The sequence below is a fragment of the Notamacropus eugenii genome, chromosome 3 (genome assembly GCF_028372415.1).
Source record: "Notamacropus eugenii isolate mMacEug1 chromosome 3, mMacEug1.pri_v2, whole genome shotgun sequence".
Lineage (NCBI taxonomy): Eukaryota > Metazoa > Chordata > Mammalia > Diprotodontia > Macropodidae > Notamacropus > Notamacropus eugenii.
In genome coordinates, this window is record NC_092874.1 from 40,967,032 (window position 1) to 40,984,863 (window position 17,832).

Genomic DNA, 17,832 nt, shown 5'->3' on the forward strand with positions numbered 1-17,832 from the left:
CTGTAAAATGCAGGCATTTTAAGTAGTCTTCATTTTTAAAAATCCATTTTCTTCATTTATTTTTAAAATAATAGACCTGCAGAACTCCAGAGCTGGAAGGCAGCTGGAGGCCACATCTACCTGCAAAAAGACTTGCTTCTCCACCATCATCCCAGAAGGTCCGACAGTCTTACTGACTATAAACAAGAGACCCCTCAGCCTCCAAAGGCTGCCCACTCTACTTTGGCAGAGATCTCATTCTAAGGGAATTTTTTTTTTTACATGAAGATAAAATCTGCCTCTGCAATTCCCTTCCACACTCTTGGTTCTATCCTCTGGGACCAAGCAGGACAAGTCTAATTAATTTCTCACGTAAAAGCCTTTTGAATACTTAAATGCAGTTCACATGTATCCCCAGTATCATCTTTCCTCAAACCTAAACTAAACATTCCCAGTTCCTTCAGTTCATCCTCTTAAAGCATACTCCCCAGTTCCCTCACCAGCCTGCTCAATACAAGCATAAAACCCTTTTATACCTTTCCTCCCTTCCTTCCATCCTTCCCTCCTTCTTTCCTTCCCTTCCTCCTTATTTTTCTTTGCAATCAGGATTAAGTGACATGCCCAGGGTCACACAGCAAGTAAGTGTCTGAGGCCAAATTTGAACCCAGAGTCTCCTGAGTCCAGGGCCAGCGCTCTATCCACTCTTATATATTTCTAATTACATCACAGACATGACTCAGTGTCTGGTTTTACCCTCCATAAGACACAACAATGCCATGACATTTTCTGATTGGTGGCAGTGATTCTGGGAGCATAAGAAGGTGAGCGGAGCAGTTTGAACATTCTGGATGTAGAGAATGGCTATTTCAGATTCTGCCCACTGCCAGCCCCAGGACCCAGTTTGGTTGACATAGCATTTGGAGTACCTCTTTTGGATGGAAAATCAAATTATCCATTTTAAAATCGCCATGAACCAAACTTTGCTCCTGGTCCTGATCCGGCAAGTTTTCCATTAACCAGGCAGAGAGCTGGTTCATGGCTGGAATGTTCTGATGAGCCGCAGCTTCATACTGCTTTGTCCATGTTAACACCTGCAGATGGATATGTTGTTTTTATAAATTAAAAGTAAATTACAAAGAGACATTCAAATATGTAAATACATTTTAATATATTACATTTTTATTTCACTATTAAACCTATCACAGCACTTCTATGGTCAGGTGACACAAGGCACTGCATTTGATTTTCATGTGCTGGTGCTTAGTATTTACTGGTTCGGTGACTGAAGGCAAATAGGAGCTATGAAATAATTCATCCGTAGAAACACTTCACAACTATTAATTTGTCTTTCTAGGACACTTGTAAGGTATTTATCATACACATTTAGGTTTTTCACATTTAAAAAACGAAATTTTACTCTATTACGTTTTTGGAATGTTTTTATAAGACAATCTTTCAGATTTCTTGCCTAGGACATTATATAAGTGAACAATGAGATAACAATAGGAGGAAGTTTTGAGGAAGTTTGTAACTAAATAAACAGCACAAAAACCAAGTTTGTTTTTTAGGTCAAGCACTAGAACAGCAACAGGATAGCTTCTGAGCTAATAATGTTCAATTACCGCCTAAGCGTGCTGTTAGACTAGTAATTAACCTTTATAGAACACCGACAACAATGACTAGTGAAAATGTTCATTTAAAACAGGAAAAAAGTGACCAAATGACAATTTAAACTATTTTACTACTTTAGCTACATGCCAGTCTCTGTTAACACCAAGGTATCTGGCTCCAATCTTTTCATTATCTTCTTTAAAGAATCTGGATGTTAAAAGAAGCTCCACTAATTAAAACAAAATGTTTATTTTACTCATTGGTTATTGCCATAATCACAAAGGAAAGGAAGCAAAATTACTGCTGTAAGCACTCAGATATTGGAGGAAATTATTTGCCTGAAGGCACAAAACTAGGAAGTAGCAGATATACTTACCCATCTGTGTGACAAGTAATCACCTTCCAAAAAGGATAAAAAAGGACAGCATTCTCCTCAGTAGTGATTCACTGAGTCCATGGATACTTCCAGCCAAGAGAGCCTGGGAATCTCCACAAAATCCAGCCCTTTGACTAGAAGTTATGGCCTCTTGTCATACAATAAGGCCAGACACTCCTTCCAAACAGAAATCTATTTTCTATTCGTTTTGCATCCTTTACTTTATCTAACCCAGCCCAGGATATACAGCAAATACTTAATAAATACTTCTTGATTTTACAGGGAAAAGAAAACATTCATAGAATTTATCAATCAACTATTTATTAATTGCTTACTGTGTACCAGTGACTGTACTAACACAAAAGTGAGGAAGTATTGGCTCTTAAGGAACATATACACTGACACTGGAGACAAGTTACATGTGGAGGAAGGGTGTGCATGTGTGTGTGCATGTGTGCGTGTGTGTGTGCATGTGTGTGTGCATGCATGGGTGTGCACATACAGGCATCATCCAGGAAAATCCTCCCACAGAGGCTTCCTCCCATTAAGAATGCTCATTAGGTTGCTTATGACAGTGGACTGGAGGTCATGAGAAAGATGGGGGCCGGATATAAGGATGTGATGGTAACTGAATTCATTAAAGGTGATTAAATCACCATGTGAAAGATTATTTAAAAGAAGAAAGAGGGGCCAGGAGAGAATCTTTAGCTACATCCAAAGCTTATAAACTAGATACAGATGATGATCCAGCCAAGGAGACTGGGAAAAACCAGTTATACCAGTAGGAGGAGAACCAAGAAAAAGCAGTGTCACAGAGGAGAGAAACTACCCAGGAGGAGAAAGTGGTCAGCACTGCCAAAGGGCACAAGAACGGAGAAAACGTCTTCAGATCTTGGAATTGATAGACCACTAATAACTTTTGGACAGAATAATTTCAGTTGAATAAGTGAGCTCAGACACTAGACTGAAAAGCCCACAGGTGGAAGTAAGAGGAAGCAAATAGATGACTTTTTCAAGGGGTTTAGTTAAGGGGAGAAGAGCTATCCAATAAAAGCTAGCAGGAATGGCAGGCTCTTGTGAGACTGTTTTTTTATTAAAATGGAGGATGGGAAATATTCAGGCATATTTGTAGGAAGTGGGAAGCAATGCATAAACAGAGGAGACTGAATATTAGAGAGTGAGGGGACCACAGTTGGGGCATTTTCCTGAAGCAGATAGGAGGGGATGGGATCAAGCATATGTGTAAGGGGCTGGTCTTGCACCTCCTCCTCAGAGGCAGGAACAAAGGAGGAGATCAGAAAACCACAGATTTAAAGATGGAAGGGTATGTGAGAAGCCAGGGAGTTCAGTACTCTCATTTTACAGAGAAAGAAACTGATGGTGCACAAGGTTACGTGACTTGCCCAGGGTCACACATCTGCTAAGTTTCACAGGCAAGATTTGAACTCAGGTGTTCCTGACTCCAAGACGGAGCAGGATGATGTTACAAGGATTTTAAGAGGCAGAAGAGGGAGTTTAAGGTGAATGACTCCAATGTTTTTGAACTATGAAGCAAGGTGAGGTGGGAGTCCTGAGAAGAGAAAATGTTTCGAACAGCCACTGTGGGGAGGGGGATACAGAATCCATTAGATAGAAGAAGGATTGCCTGGTTGGAGTGAGGGTATATTGAGATGAGAGGATATAACTTTGGAAGGAACCCAGGAGGCCGATTCATGAATTCCTCCAGCTCCAGTTAGCAGCATGTGAGTAGAAATAAAGGAAGCAGAGGAAATGGTAAGAATAATTGTGGATTAGGGTCCATAAAGGGGTAAGTGATTATGTAACAAAGGAGTAAGGTGTGGAGTCCTGAAGGGGGAAAAGCCTTAAAATTCAATAGGAAGTGAAAAGCCATAAAAACTCGCACTGTGAAAGGTGGAATCCCAATTTTCTAACAAGGTTAGAAATCATTGCTCAGAAAACGAATCATAATGTAGAGACTGAGTCAAAACTGAGATACTTTGACCTATGAAAACCATAACAAGAATACCCATATGTGACCAGTGCATAATCAATATACGAACTTAAGTTTGGGCATTTTGTGTGTGTTTGTCCTTCATTCCGAAGAAGACCATGCCATCAGAGAAATGATGACATGACTTGCACCTGACTTTGTTTTGAGTGTAGGTCAATCAGCCTCACTTTTCCTCCAGAGCCATTTGAATCCAGTGACCAAATATTCATCAGGATGACTAGAGATGACCTAGGATGAGGTAATTGGGGTTAAGTGACTTGCCCAAGGTCACACAGCTAGTGAGTGTCAAGTGTCTGAGGTGATATTTGAACTCATGTCCTCCTGACTCCTGCACTGGTGCTCTATCCACTGCACCACCTAGCTGCCCATGTTTGGGCATAACATTGGCTTAACGCCCAAGCTTATTACTAAGCAGAAAACCCAAAATGTCCCCCAATCAGTAGTTATGGACTCTCTAGCTCCTGTTCCCTTTGTCTGTCTTCTATAATTACCACAGAGATTTGGGGGGGGGTTCTGGCCAGGGATCCATTGAACTGTCTGGCTGCCACCCCAGACTGAAGATTGCCCCTGTTTTGTAAGTATTCATAATAGTTCACTAAACTACCACCTATAATCAATCTAGACATACTTGACCTATTCCTTTGGTATCAAAAGAACACCCCACAGGTACAGGGTTCTCCAGTCATGGGAACTGTGGACTTCGCACTAGAAATCTGAGAATAGGATGGTGTAGGGGTAAGCTGGCTACCAAGGGTTCAGACACCAAGAGTCTGGGCAGGGAAGAGAATACAGATAGAAGAGGGATGACAATTTTAGGAAAGTACTAAGGGGTCTCCCCTTAGGCTCAGGGTCACAATAAGGGCAGAAGACAGACTGAGGAAAAGAAAGGCATAGGGAGAGGTGGAATGATGACTATACAGAAATGGAACACTTGCAAAAAATCGCAGGTACAATCACCCTCATATGTAGATGGAATAGAGGAAAGGATTATGTTGTGGGAGTGAAGTAGATTAAAGAATTGGAAAGTTGGGTTTTTGAGGTAACATCTATATGTATACTGACACCTCCTAGTATAAAGGCAGGATTTGGAATGGATAAAGAGGCAGTGGGCCAGATACTGAACTCCAAGAAAAGTGGAAGAATGTCCTGGGCTGCCAGGACTGGAACAGTCAGCAGGGAATGAATTGGAATAGAGTGAACATCAAAGAGGTGAGGACTCTGAGGGGTGGCTGAAAAAGGAGGGTCTAGAGGTGGTGATGGGGGGCAGTGGTGTTCTGACTTGCTCATTTGGATCAGTGAGCCAAATGGTATGAAAGAAGGTGCATGCAGTCCTGGCAGGGATGACCAGGGATGCAGCCTCATCCAGGAGAAGCCAACTCTCAGTTAGTGCCAGGAGCCAGAACCTGTTAATTATAGAGGAGGAGCACCAGAAGGCACTGTGAAAGGGCAAGCAGATCTGATATGGGGCACTGAGAGTCAGGGTTGAGCTAGGAAGATATATGGGATTGGACAGCAGGGTTCACAAAGGGGAGGGTTTCTTTTTCAGCAACTGGAAAGTTTAGTATCACTGGGATAAAAGTATCCCTGGGTTTTGTAAAGAAAGGAATGCTAATCATTAGGGAAGAAGAAATCCAGGAAGAATATGGGGGGGGGGATGGAGAGGGGAGAGTGATGAAGCAGATGATCAGAAGGTTCTAGGACTCCTCCCTTCCCTAGTCTCGAAAGTCCACAATCCACAACTTAGGTAAACTAAATGGCCAAATCTCACTTACAAATATAACTTCCAACCTTCCTTCATGTATGTGGAGTCATTTGCAAAAATTTTTTGGAATTATAACCTGATTTGAAATTTTTAAATGTTTCCTTTAGGCTAAGCAAAAAAAAAAAAAAAAAAGTCCTTTTTAAAGGTTTACTGTTAGAACTCATAATTTTTTAAAATCCCCTTTTCTAGGTTCATATTTTTAAAATAACAATACACATTATTTCCAAATACATTAAATATTCTAATCTGTGGTAACTAAGAAAATAATGAAGACATGTATATTACCTGTCTCTTGCAGTACCCTTCTCCTTTACCATATACCTCCAGACCCAAACTCTGTATATTCAGTGAATGCAACCGGGCCAGGGTTTCTATCATAGCCACATATAAGGCAGATCGTTCTGCTGGGCAGACTCCTGGAAGACTGAAATCACGAAAGATACGACCCTACAAAATCAATACAGTGAAGAGATTTTTAAAAAATTTCATAGCTCATTGTTCCTGTGTCATTTCACTAATGTTCACCATCCTTCTTCCTTTATTTCAATGTCCAGAAACACTTGGGATAACAGGTTTGTAATCAAACCTAGGATCCTTCTCAGAATTTATTCTGGAAATATTCATTTCAAATGTTGACTTTAAAGAAGGATGTTATTGTTGGTGAGAAAGAAAATGATCAGAAGGGAAAAGACAAGTTAGAATAGACACAAATCTACAACTACAATCTTTAAGTACTATGCTTGAACACTATCGATACACTTTTATTTTACCTTTCATAAAATTTTGATTCCTTATTTGGGAATTAAAATAAACAAACAAATAAGAAACCCACTACCATCTCAGTAAAATTCTCCCTCCCCACCCCCATGTAATTTCATAGGTCTGTACTGCCACCTAGAGTCCAAAGAAAGATTTAGGCAGTTGAACTTGGATCTAGTATTTTTTAGCTAAGATTAAAGTCAAAATTAGAAATAAATATTCGTTACACGACAGATAACAGTTTAAAAGCCATGGAAAATAACATTTACTCAATAAGAAATAAAGCAAAGGATAAAAATAATCAGTCTTTAAATAAAAAAGTCAAATAACCATATGAAAAAACAATCCATAATCACTAATAAGAGAAATGCAAGTTAAAACAAATCTGAGGTTTTATCTCATATCTACCAGATTGGTAAAATATGAAACTGATAAATGCTGTAGAGGTTGTGGGAAGACAGTCACATTCATGCATTGTCGATGGAGCTGTGACATGGTCTAATCATTCTGAACATTTGTAATTACAAGAGAAAAGTCACTAACTGTACATAGCCCTTGACAGAGAGATGCCTCTATCAGCCATATGTCCTATGGATAGCTGAGATATGAGGAAAGATACATATGAAAGTATTTCTAGCAGCACTTTGTTTTCAGGGAAGCAAAACACTAGAAACCAAGAGTATGCTCATGGATTAGGCACTGGCTGAACAGACTATGGTACACTAATACAATATTAATGCACCATAAGAAACAATAAATACAAAGAATTCAGAGGAAACTAGAAAGACTTGTATTAACTGATGCAAAGCGAGGAAGCAGAACCAAGACAACAATTTACACATTGGTCACAACAACAAAAGGAAAAATGCCATGAAAAGATATCAGAATTCTGGTCACTGCAGTGACCAGTCAGAGCATCAAAGGCGAAGTATGCTTTCCTCCTCTCTGTAGAGGCAATGGAGCACGTGTGTGGAAAGAGGCCAATGTGGTCGGAAGGACCCACGGCTCTTATTTTGTTCTGTTTACTGCTACTTCTTTGTGACAAGGACAACTCAAGTGGGAGTTGTTAGGAAGTGACATTGATGTCTAAAAAAAATCAGTTAAATATTTAAACAAAAGAAAAGAAAAATTACCATTTGAATTACCAAACGTTTTAGGAAATACTTTTTTTCCACTTAGTGGAAGCTAAAATAAACCCATTTCTCAATCCTCTTCATAAATAGCAGCAGTACAACCATATTGTATATTAATTTACCTTTACATGCTCCATCACATAAAATTCGGTTCCAATCACAGAGACATCATTGCAGTAAAGTAAAGGCTTAGGGACCGGAAATCCATTAGAAAACAAGGCTTTCTGCACATGGAATTCTCTATCAATCTAAAGAGAATAACAGATTATTCAACATTCAAAATCCCAGTGCTCCTGATGGTAATTCAACATTCTTTTCATAACAGAAGCACATACAACAATATTTATATGCCCAGTGTCTGAACTATAAGGTAGTGCGGTACAGTGGAGAAAGAGAGAAAGACAGAGAGCACACAAGCACTAGATCTGGAGTCAGACGACTTAGGTTCAAGTTCTGACTATCTGTGTAACCTTAGGCAAGTCACTTCACCAGCCTGGGGGCCTAAATTTCCTCATTTGTAAGATGAAGGCTGACATTAGATTACCATGAAGGCCCTTTTCAGTGATCCAGACAAGGATCCATGATCCTAATAATTTTTCAATGTATACTGGTTTTGAATTTGTCTGCTACAAGAGAAAATGTTTATAACACTAGATTAGTAAAGATTACTTATGACAATAAAAGTAATTTTCCAAGAATATTACAGTACTAAATTTTCCTTCCAAAATTTTCCTTTCCTTCCTACTATTAATTCCTGAATTACTAAAACTCCTATAAATTACAAAACTGGTTCTTAATTAGATATACAAGTAGAATCCTATTTTAATAAATACCTACATAATGTCTCAGTCAATTTACATCAGTTGCAGGGTGGAAGAGGTATCAAGGGGAAGGTGTCCAAGGGGAAGGTGTGATCTCATTAGTATAGGGAACTCCTGGTATATGCCCACCACCAATATAGATCAACAACTTCTGTGTAATTTATAATCGTGGAGAATTTCCTGGGTCACTGAGAGATTATGAGACTTATGCAATGTTCCACAGCTAGGCTATGCTGGAGGGAAGATTTGTTTCTTGGTGTTTCTGATTCCTAGGCCAACCCCATCTCCACTAAAGTAATCTGTCTCTTCAAGCCAATATAAACAGCACTATTTCCACATCCAGGCTCACACTATTTCATGCCTCCCTCACGAGTCTGAAAATTCTGGTTGAGCTACCTAGCTCTCCATGACTTAAATAATTTAATAAACATCAGTATATTTTCTAGCTTGTTCAAGGCTAGTCTCTCAGTTTGTAAATCACATCAAGTGAAATAGTTTTTTCTTCTACACTGAAAACAAACCTATTGATTGGTTTAAAAAAAGGGGGTAAACTCTCTTGGCTTCCCTAGTTCTCATTTTCCCCTGGTGGCCACCCTGGGTATCTCCTTTCTACCTCTTCTCTTCCCCTCCCAGGACTGGTTCTGAGTTCATATTCCAACTCTGACACCAAGGATGAGTCACTTAATTCTCTGACCCTCATCTGTAAAATGGGGATAAAAATAGCTGAGTCTACATTGTAGAGTTTGTGTGATAGCTTTAAATGTTACCTCTATTCAAATGCCTGCCTGCTCTTTACCTCCCCTTTCAACCTTCTTTCCAAGTTCAAGATCCAATTTCTCCACTTCTTGTTATATATCTCCACCTGTATGTCCCCCTAACATCTCAGGGTCAACAAAGGTGGAACCTGCTCCTCCTCCTGACTTCAACATTCTTGTTAGTACTAGTTCTAGTTAATTATTAATACAAAGGCACTAATTAACAACATTAGTTAATACTGATACTAGTTCACACTGCACACCATTTTATAGCTTACAGAGTTCTGTCCTCACTAGTTCTATGAAACAGTAGCAGTACCTCAGAGGTCACAATGCTAGAGCTGCGACCTGAGCCGGGTCTGTTTCCAGTTTCAGTGCTCCTTATTTCTAGGGTTTGCATCACCATTTCCCCTTCCATCCAGAATGGAAATACTGGTTTCACCTTTGACTCCCCTTTATTTCACTGCCCCACACAACTACTGTGTCACTAAGTACTACCCATTCTACTTCTGAAATATTTCTGAGATCTGTTCCTTCTCTTCCATGGCATTGCCACCAGCACCCTCATTCACTAGACCTACTTCATTATTTGCTACCTAGACTACTATGTTAGTCTCCTAAATCAAATCAAGTGAAATAGTTTTTTTCTTCTTCTACAACAACAACAAAAAACTGTTGACTGGTTTTGAAAAAGGGAGTAAACTCTCTTGGCTTCTACAATGCCATACTTTCCCTGGTTCTCCTTTTACCTCAGTGGCCACCCTGTGTGTCTCCTTTCTACCTCTTCTCCAAGATCTGGAGAGAATAATACTCCAATATCTCTGCTTTGTCTGTCCAAATCACACACTACTGCTAGAATATGTTTATGAAAGCCCAGCTCATACTACCTGTCCCAAAAGCTTCAAAGTCTCCTTATTACTTATTAAATCAAGTTTGACCTAACCTAGCATTAAAGGTCATCTGTGATTTCACTACCATCTGTCTTGCCAGCCTTCCTTCCCACACCCCACACCCCAGCTAAAGTGGGGTACTGTCTACTTCAAGAGCATTCCCCATCCTCTTCCACTTTCCTGTATTCCCTCACATGCTTCTTTCTGCCCTGTGCCCTTCCTCTCTAGATCTGGCCCAAGTTAGTCTTCTTTGAGAGTCCCACTCAAAATCCACTCTCTAAAAAATGTATCCAAAGACTTCCCTAATTCTCATGGGCAGAAGAAATGCCTTTCTCCTCTGATCTCCCACAGCAATTTGTACTTTTTAAAAAATTCCGTTTCCATACCGTAATTATTTATATACGTTTCACTTTGCCCACTAGACTACAGACTAGGTGAGAGCAGAGAATTCTCCACTTCAGTGCTCCCAACAATGGCTAGCATGGTGTTTAGTTCACAGTAAGAACACAATAAGTATGTTTTGGGTAAGTGAGTGGCTGAACAGATTCTTTCACAAGTCTTTGCCAATTTAATAGTCAATGTCTTTAATGGAGTTTTGTTATTTAGCAAAATCTTTAAATGTTATTGCTGCATTTGAATATCTCTATGCTTTTCAAGCGGCTTTCACATCCATTGCCCTCTTCTCTTTCTCCTCTTCTCCTCTTTTGAAGACCTGGCATATCATTTTCACAAAGTAATTTTTTATCATTTTAATTAGCTTAAAAGTCCAACACCTAAAGAAAAGCTGCAGAAGTCTGCCAAAGCTTATGTTTTGTTGCTAATAAATTAGATAAAAATCCTATTCAAGAACTTATTTTAATTTTTTCTTTCATAAGTACAACATAAAGTCCCAGAATAATGCAACTGTTTTACTCCTTCAACTTCAACTCAGTAGATCTGTGACCTAACAGGATGAGGAATTCCCTCCCTCAGTGCAGACTGGAACCTCTCCCAGTATCTGCATCCTGAAACATTCTTCTGCATGTGCTAATCGGCTCTTCCACAAAGGATCCACACATGGGAGGAAGGCCTTTTGGGGGGCTCTTCACATTCTGATGTCATCTTACACATGGATTTCAACAAATAACCAAAAATAAAACATAAATTGACTCGAACTAAGAACAAAGCTGTTGAATGACTGCTCTCCCAGACAAGACGACAGAGGGCTAGGCGATGGCTCATGATCAGTGGTTGAAAGATGACCATATATTCGAGGTTCTACCTCTGAAGTGTTTTTCCGCAGAAGAAAGAGAGAAGCATAATTTTAACAAACTTGAGAGATTAAATACATTTTTACTGGCTTTGCTTACAGAAAAAATATCTTTAAATTTTATTTCATCCGTCTAAAATGTTCTCTTCTTCCTCAATAAATGTAACACTATCTGTCATACCTTGTGCGCTTTAGGAAGGAGAGAACCAGGTGGTTTCTTCCTGAGCACATAAGCTCGGCATCCCTTCCGAAGGTAAAAGGTTGGATTTGACTGTCCTGATCTAGACAAGAGAAATGATCAGTTACAGAGATAAAAACACAGAATTACAGAATTTTAATTGTAACCACTGAATTCAACCATCTCATTTTACTATATGCTTTCAAAAATAGAACAGAGCAAGTCTACAATGGGAAGGCTTAAAAAACCAAATGTATATCTTGACAGCCTTTATTTCCCTCCTGGTCCTGCTCCTGACTTTCTGGATTTCAAAACTACATCCCTATGTGCCAGGTACCTCCATTCCCCCATCCTCTGGATATACGCTTTTTTGGCTCCCTTCGTATTGTCCTCCCCCACTCCTCCCCTCTTCCCCTCTCTCTCCAACCCCATTAGACTTTCCCAAACTGCAAATTAACTCAGTAAAACAAAGTCCCAGCTCCTTGAGAACGAGTTTTTCTTTGACACTTATTTGTATCCTCAGAGTCTGATACATAGTAAACGCTTAATAAATTCTTGTATCTCCTTTCTTCCTTCTAGAGGTTCCAGTGACTTCTTGTCAGGGTAACATTTGGCATTTTAAGCTCCACATGACTGGGCTCCAGCCTCTCTTTCCAGGCTAATTATTCCTCTTAACATACATTTAAGCCAAACTGGCCTACTTGTTAGACCCTACAAATGATAATCAGTGGGAATTCCCATTCCTGAATGCCCCCATCCCTCTTCACCACCAAAGAATCTCTAACCTTCAAGACTCAGCTCAGATGAAATTTGTTCCATGAGAACCTAGCTTGATCCCTCAATTGCTAGTGGCCTCTACCCTCACCCAGAAATTACTTTGTATTTAGCTTATATTTTTGCATTTAGTTTATATCTTTGTACTCCCCCTAGTAGGGTTGAGCACATTTATGCAAATGTTGAGAACAAATATGAATGGAATAAATACAAAGTTGTCAGCAAGGTAGTTTGGAAACTGGTCACTAACAATTTGGGAAGATAAAGAAAGGCTTCATGCAGAAAGTGGTGCTTGAGATCTGCCTTGAAGTAAGAGAAGAATTCTATGATGCAGAAGAAAGGAGGGAGTGCATTCCAGTCACAGGACAAAGCTAGGGCAAAGGTATGGAGCTGGGAGATGGAGCTTATAGATGTTTATTGGAGTACTGGATTGGAGTGGAAGGACACATGTGAAGAATGTAAGGATGGCCCATTTATTGGATGACAGAGTACAAAAAGAGGAATGATACTCAACGAAGATGTAAAGATCAGGTGCGGTCAGGTAGTGTGAACTGAAGAGTATATATTTGATCCCACAGGCAATAAAGAGCCATAAGAGTTAGGAAAGTCATTTTGGCAGGAGTGTGTGGAATGAACTGGAATGGCAAGAGACTGGAGATAGGGAAACTAATGTGGCTGTTGCAATAATTTAGGAAAGAGGTGATGCGGGCCTGCCATGAATCCATTTTTGAGTCTCATTTTACATGAGAAAACAAATACTTAATATTCTTCCTTCTCTTTCTCCTTAATGTCACTTATCACATCTCCTCACTAGCTTCCTCTTGCTCATTGAATCAAGTTCAAAGTAACTGCCTGGCATTCCAGGCCCTCCACAACCTACCTTTCTAGTCTTATGTTATGATCATCCATTCTTCACACATTGCTTCATTAGCTGTGAGATTTTATCTCACTCACCCTCTTGAATGCCTCTCCATTCTTTTAGCCTCAGTCCAATCACACTATATACCATTGTCCATTTTACCTCCTATGATCTGTTCCAGGTGTGGGGAACCTGAGGCCTCAAGGCCACATGTGGCCCTCTAAGTCCTCAAATGCAGCCCTTTCACTGAGTCCAAACTTCACAGAACAAATCCCAAGACGTTCTGCCAGACTACTTTCCAGTTTTCCGAGTTTTGATCAAACCAGATTTACTCAGCTTTTTCTTTCTGTGTACTGTGTACCTAATCTGTTCTTTGATCATGTTAGCACCCACAAATGCACCACTTTCATGTTCATGAATTCTGACATATCTTTATCTGGTCACATGTTGTCATCCCACCTCTCCATCTGCCTTGCAACCCCAAAGCCTACTTTTTAATTTATTTTTTAAAAAATTATTTAACATTTATTTTTTGAAAAGCATTTATTTTAAATATTCTCTTCTTCTAAAATGTAGAATTCCAAATTCTATCCCTATCTTCCAGCCCTCCCCCACCAAGAAGGCAACCATGATGGTATCAGTTACACATGCGAAATCATGTAAAATATAATTTCATATTAGCCATATCACAAAAAAAGCTAGAGAAACAAAGTGAGAAAATAATACGTCAACTCAGAGTTCATCAGACATCACACATATGCCTTCTATGCAAACTCCTTCTAATTGCCCTAAAAATGATAAAGCTCTTAGGACTTACATGTATCATCTTCTCATTTAGGAATATAAACAGTTTAGCTTTATTGAGACCCTTATGCTTACTCTTTCATGTTTACCTTTCTATGTTTCTTGTGACACTTTGGTTTGAATGTCACATTTTCTCTTCAGCTCTGGTCTTCTCACCAGGAATGTTTGAAAGTCCTCTGTTTCATTAAAAAACCATTTTCCCCTGGATGGTTATGCTCAGTTTCACTGGGTAGGTGAGTTGTGGTTGCAATCCTAGCTCCTTTGCACCTTCTGGAATATTCCAAGTCCTCTATTCCTTTAATGCAGAAGCTGCTAAATCTTGTGTGATCCTGACTATGGCTCCATGATATTTGAATTGTTTCTTTCTAGCTGCTTAAAATATTTTCTCCTTTACATAGGAGCTCCAGAATTTGTCTATAATATCCTAAGAGTTTTAATTTTGGGATCTCTTTCAGAAGGTGGTCAGTGGATTTTTTCAATGTCCATTTTAACCCTGGATCTAAGATATCAGGGCAGTTTTACTGTATAATTTCCTGAAATATAATGTCTAGGCTTTCTTTTATCATGGCTTTCAGGTAGTCCAATAATTTTTAAATGATCTCTCAATCTATTTTCTGGTCAGTTGTTTTTCCAATGAGATATTTTGCATTTTTTTTTCCACTTTTTTTCATTATTTTGATTTTGTTTTACTGCCTCTTGATGTCCCATGGAGCTATTAGGTTCCAGGTGCCCAATTCTAATTTTTAAGGAATTATATTCTTCAATGACCTTTTATACCTCTTTCCCCCATTTGGCTAATTCAGCTTTTTAAGGATTCTTTACTTCAGTGAATTTTTGTACCTCCTTTTCTATTTGACCAATTCTGCTTTTCAAGGAGTCATTTTCTACAGTGAATTTTTGTGCCTCTTTTATCAATAAGTCAATTCTATTTTTTAAGGGGTTGTTTTCTTCAATATTTTTGTGTGTGCCTCTACCACTCTCCTCTCTTTAACTCTTCCAGGAAATCTTGTTGGGCTTGTGACAAATTAGTATTTTTTCCTTTGAGGCTGTGCTTGTAGTTGGTTTCTGAGTTTGTGTTTTGGTCTGCTCTGTCACTGTAGTAACTCTGTATGATCAAGTTCTTCATTTTTTTTGCTTGCCCATTTTGAAAATCTATTTCTTGGTTTTGAATTTTATGTTTAAGTTACGCTCTGATTACTTAGGGTTGGGCCCTGTGCCAAGCTCTAGGCTTTTTTGTGATGCTGTTGTCAGAGCTAGTTCTGCAAGTCTGCAAATTTTCTGGACTTCCAAAGTGGTGTTATCTTAGGAGAGGCGTGGTTACAGGCTCTCTTGGCCTGTACTCTGATCTTGACCAAGAAAGGGACCTTTGTCCCCTACAGCTTTAAGTTCTAGTGCTTCTCTTGGCATTGGAACTATGACCCAGAACTGATATGGGCAACTGAGTTACTATGTAGGTCTTTCCAGGTTTTTCTAAAACCATCTCCCTTAACATTTCTTATAGCACAACAGATTCCATCTCAATCATACCATAACTTGTTAAGCTCAATTTGTGAGCATCCCTTCAATTTCCAATTCTTTGCCAACACAAAAAGAGCTGCTATAAATATTTTTGTACAGATAGGTCCTTTTCCTTCTTATTTGATCTCTTTGAGACACACATCTAATAGTGGTATTGTTAGTATCATGGGTGTGCACACCCATGGCATAGTTCCTAATTGTTCTCCAGAATGGTTAGACTAGGTCACAACTCTCCCAACAGTACAGTGGTGAATTTATTTTTCAACATCCCTGCCAGCATTTGTCATTTCCTTTTCAGCCTTGTCTATCCTCTCCTGTACATTGTTTCCCCTACAATCCCTAATCTCTCACTTTTCTTTAATTTTTCCCTATCTACTAGCTACTTCTCAACTGCTTACACACAGGCCCATGAGTCCCTTTTCTTGAAAAAACTTCACTTGATCCAGTTACCTCTACTATCATTCTCTATCTGTCCTCCTCTTTGTGGCTAACCTACTTAATTGTCCTGTTGGACATTCTGAACTGGATCTCTCATAGACATTTTAAATTCAACATGGCCTAAGATGAACTCATTTATCTTTTTCCCCCAAACCTTCTCCTCTTCCTAACTTCCCTATTAGCATCAATGGTACCACCGGCTTTTCAGTCATCAAATCTCACAAACCAGGTGTCATCCTCATTCTTCACTCTCCCACCCAACTCCCACATTCAAGTACTAATGTTGCCAAGTACCATTGTTTATACTTCGGTAACAGTTCTTTGATAAGACCCTTTCTGTCCTCTGATATAGCCTCAACCCTGGCGCATGTATTCTTCCTCTCATTACATGACTATTGACTTTGGGTCAGTCTCCCTGCCTCTGGTCCCATTGCCTGTGGTCCATTTTCTACTCAGCTATTAAACTGACCTTCCTAAAGCAAAGTGTGCCTTCATCACCCTCTAATCAACCCCAGTGGCTCCTTATTGCCTCCAGGATCAAATATAAAATCCTGTTTGACTTTTCAAGTCCCTCATAACCTGCCCCTTTCTAGCTTTAATCTTCTCGCAACTCTCTACTCTGATCCACTGACACTGGCTTCCCTGCTCTTCCTTATACACGATACTCCTCCTACCTCGAGGCATTTTTACTGGCTGGCCCCATACCTTCTCTCTCTTCATCTCTACTCCCTGCCTTCTCTCTAGTCTTCTGTTAGAAGCCTTTCCTAATCCCCCTCTCCCTAATGCTAGTGCCTTCGATGATTATCTCCTATTTATCCCATATCTATTTTGTTTATATGTAACTGGATGCTGCCTACTCCATTATACTGAAAGCTCCTTAAGGGCTGACACTGCCTTTTGCCGTTATTTGTATCTCCAGTGCTTAGCACAATGCCTGGCACACAGCAGGCACTTAATAAATGCAAACTATCTAATCTGTAAAACTGATCAGCCTCTCTCTATTTCTTAACTGGTATGAAATTGGTTTTAAAATTCAATTTTATTTTCTGTTCCAGATTCTCTCCCTCCCCCACCCACCAAGAAGGCAGAAATACAAAAACCCACCATAAATATGAAGTCATGCAAACAAGCATGGCTCAGTCTGTACAATGAGACCATCAGTCTCTAGTGGGAGGTGCATGGCATTTTCAATTAAGTCCCTTGAAATGGTGTAGATCATTGTGTTAATCAGAGTTACTAAGTTTTTCAAAGTTGACTATCTTTACAATATTGTTGTTACTGTATAAATTGTTCTGTTTCTCCTCTGACTTCATTTTACTTCAGTTCATCTAAATATTCCAAGATTTTTCTGAATCCCTCCTTTTTATTTTTTACTTGACACTAAAATTTCATCACACTCATGTCATAACTTGTTTAACCATTCTCCAGTTAATGGGCAACTCATTTTCCAATTCTTTGCCAAAACAAAAAGAGTTTCTACAAATATTTTTGTATGTATGGGTCCTTTTCCTTTGATCTCTTTAGGGGTACAGGTCTAGCAGCAGTATTGCTGGGACAAATGATACGAAAAAAGAGTAATTTGGGGTAAAGTTCTAAAACTGCTTTCCAGACTGTTTTAATGATTATTGTTTTGTTGTATAGTTGGAGAATTGGTGCTATTAGGTCCCCTTCTTTATTATACCTTCCCCTCCATTATTTTCCTTGAGATTCTTGACCTTTTGTTCCTCCAGATAAATTACCATTTTTTAGCTCCATAAGGAAATGTTTTTTGGTAGTTTGACATGGAACTGAATAAGTAAATTAATTTATGTAGTACTGTCATTTTTACTGTGTTGACTCAGCCTACTCATGATAAATCAATACTTCTCCAATTATTTATTGTGAAATTGTTGGGTACTATTGTACAAATGTAGTG

At 39.2% G+C, this 17,832-nt stretch overlaps 1 protein-coding gene across 2 annotated transcripts in view; it reads right to left on the reverse strand.

Annotated features, from left to right (window-relative positions):
• Positions 1-17,832, reverse strand: part of ACAD11 (acyl-CoA dehydrogenase family member 11) — a 97,556-nt gene that overhangs the window by 72,626 nt on the left and 7,098 nt on the right. For both annotated transcript variants that reach the window (XM_072651335.1, XM_072651336.1), the window contains exons 2-5: positions 11,528-11,627; positions 7,754-7,879; positions 6,025-6,186; positions 906-1,070 (exon numbers count right to left, since the gene is read on the reverse strand). In XM_072651335.1, coding sequence (XP_072507436.1) covers positions 906-1,070; positions 6,025-6,186; positions 7,754-7,879; positions 11,528-11,627 — 553 coding nt within the window. The remainder of the gene's footprint in view (positions 1-905; positions 1,071-6,024; positions 6,187-7,753; positions 7,880-11,527; positions 11,628-17,832) is intronic.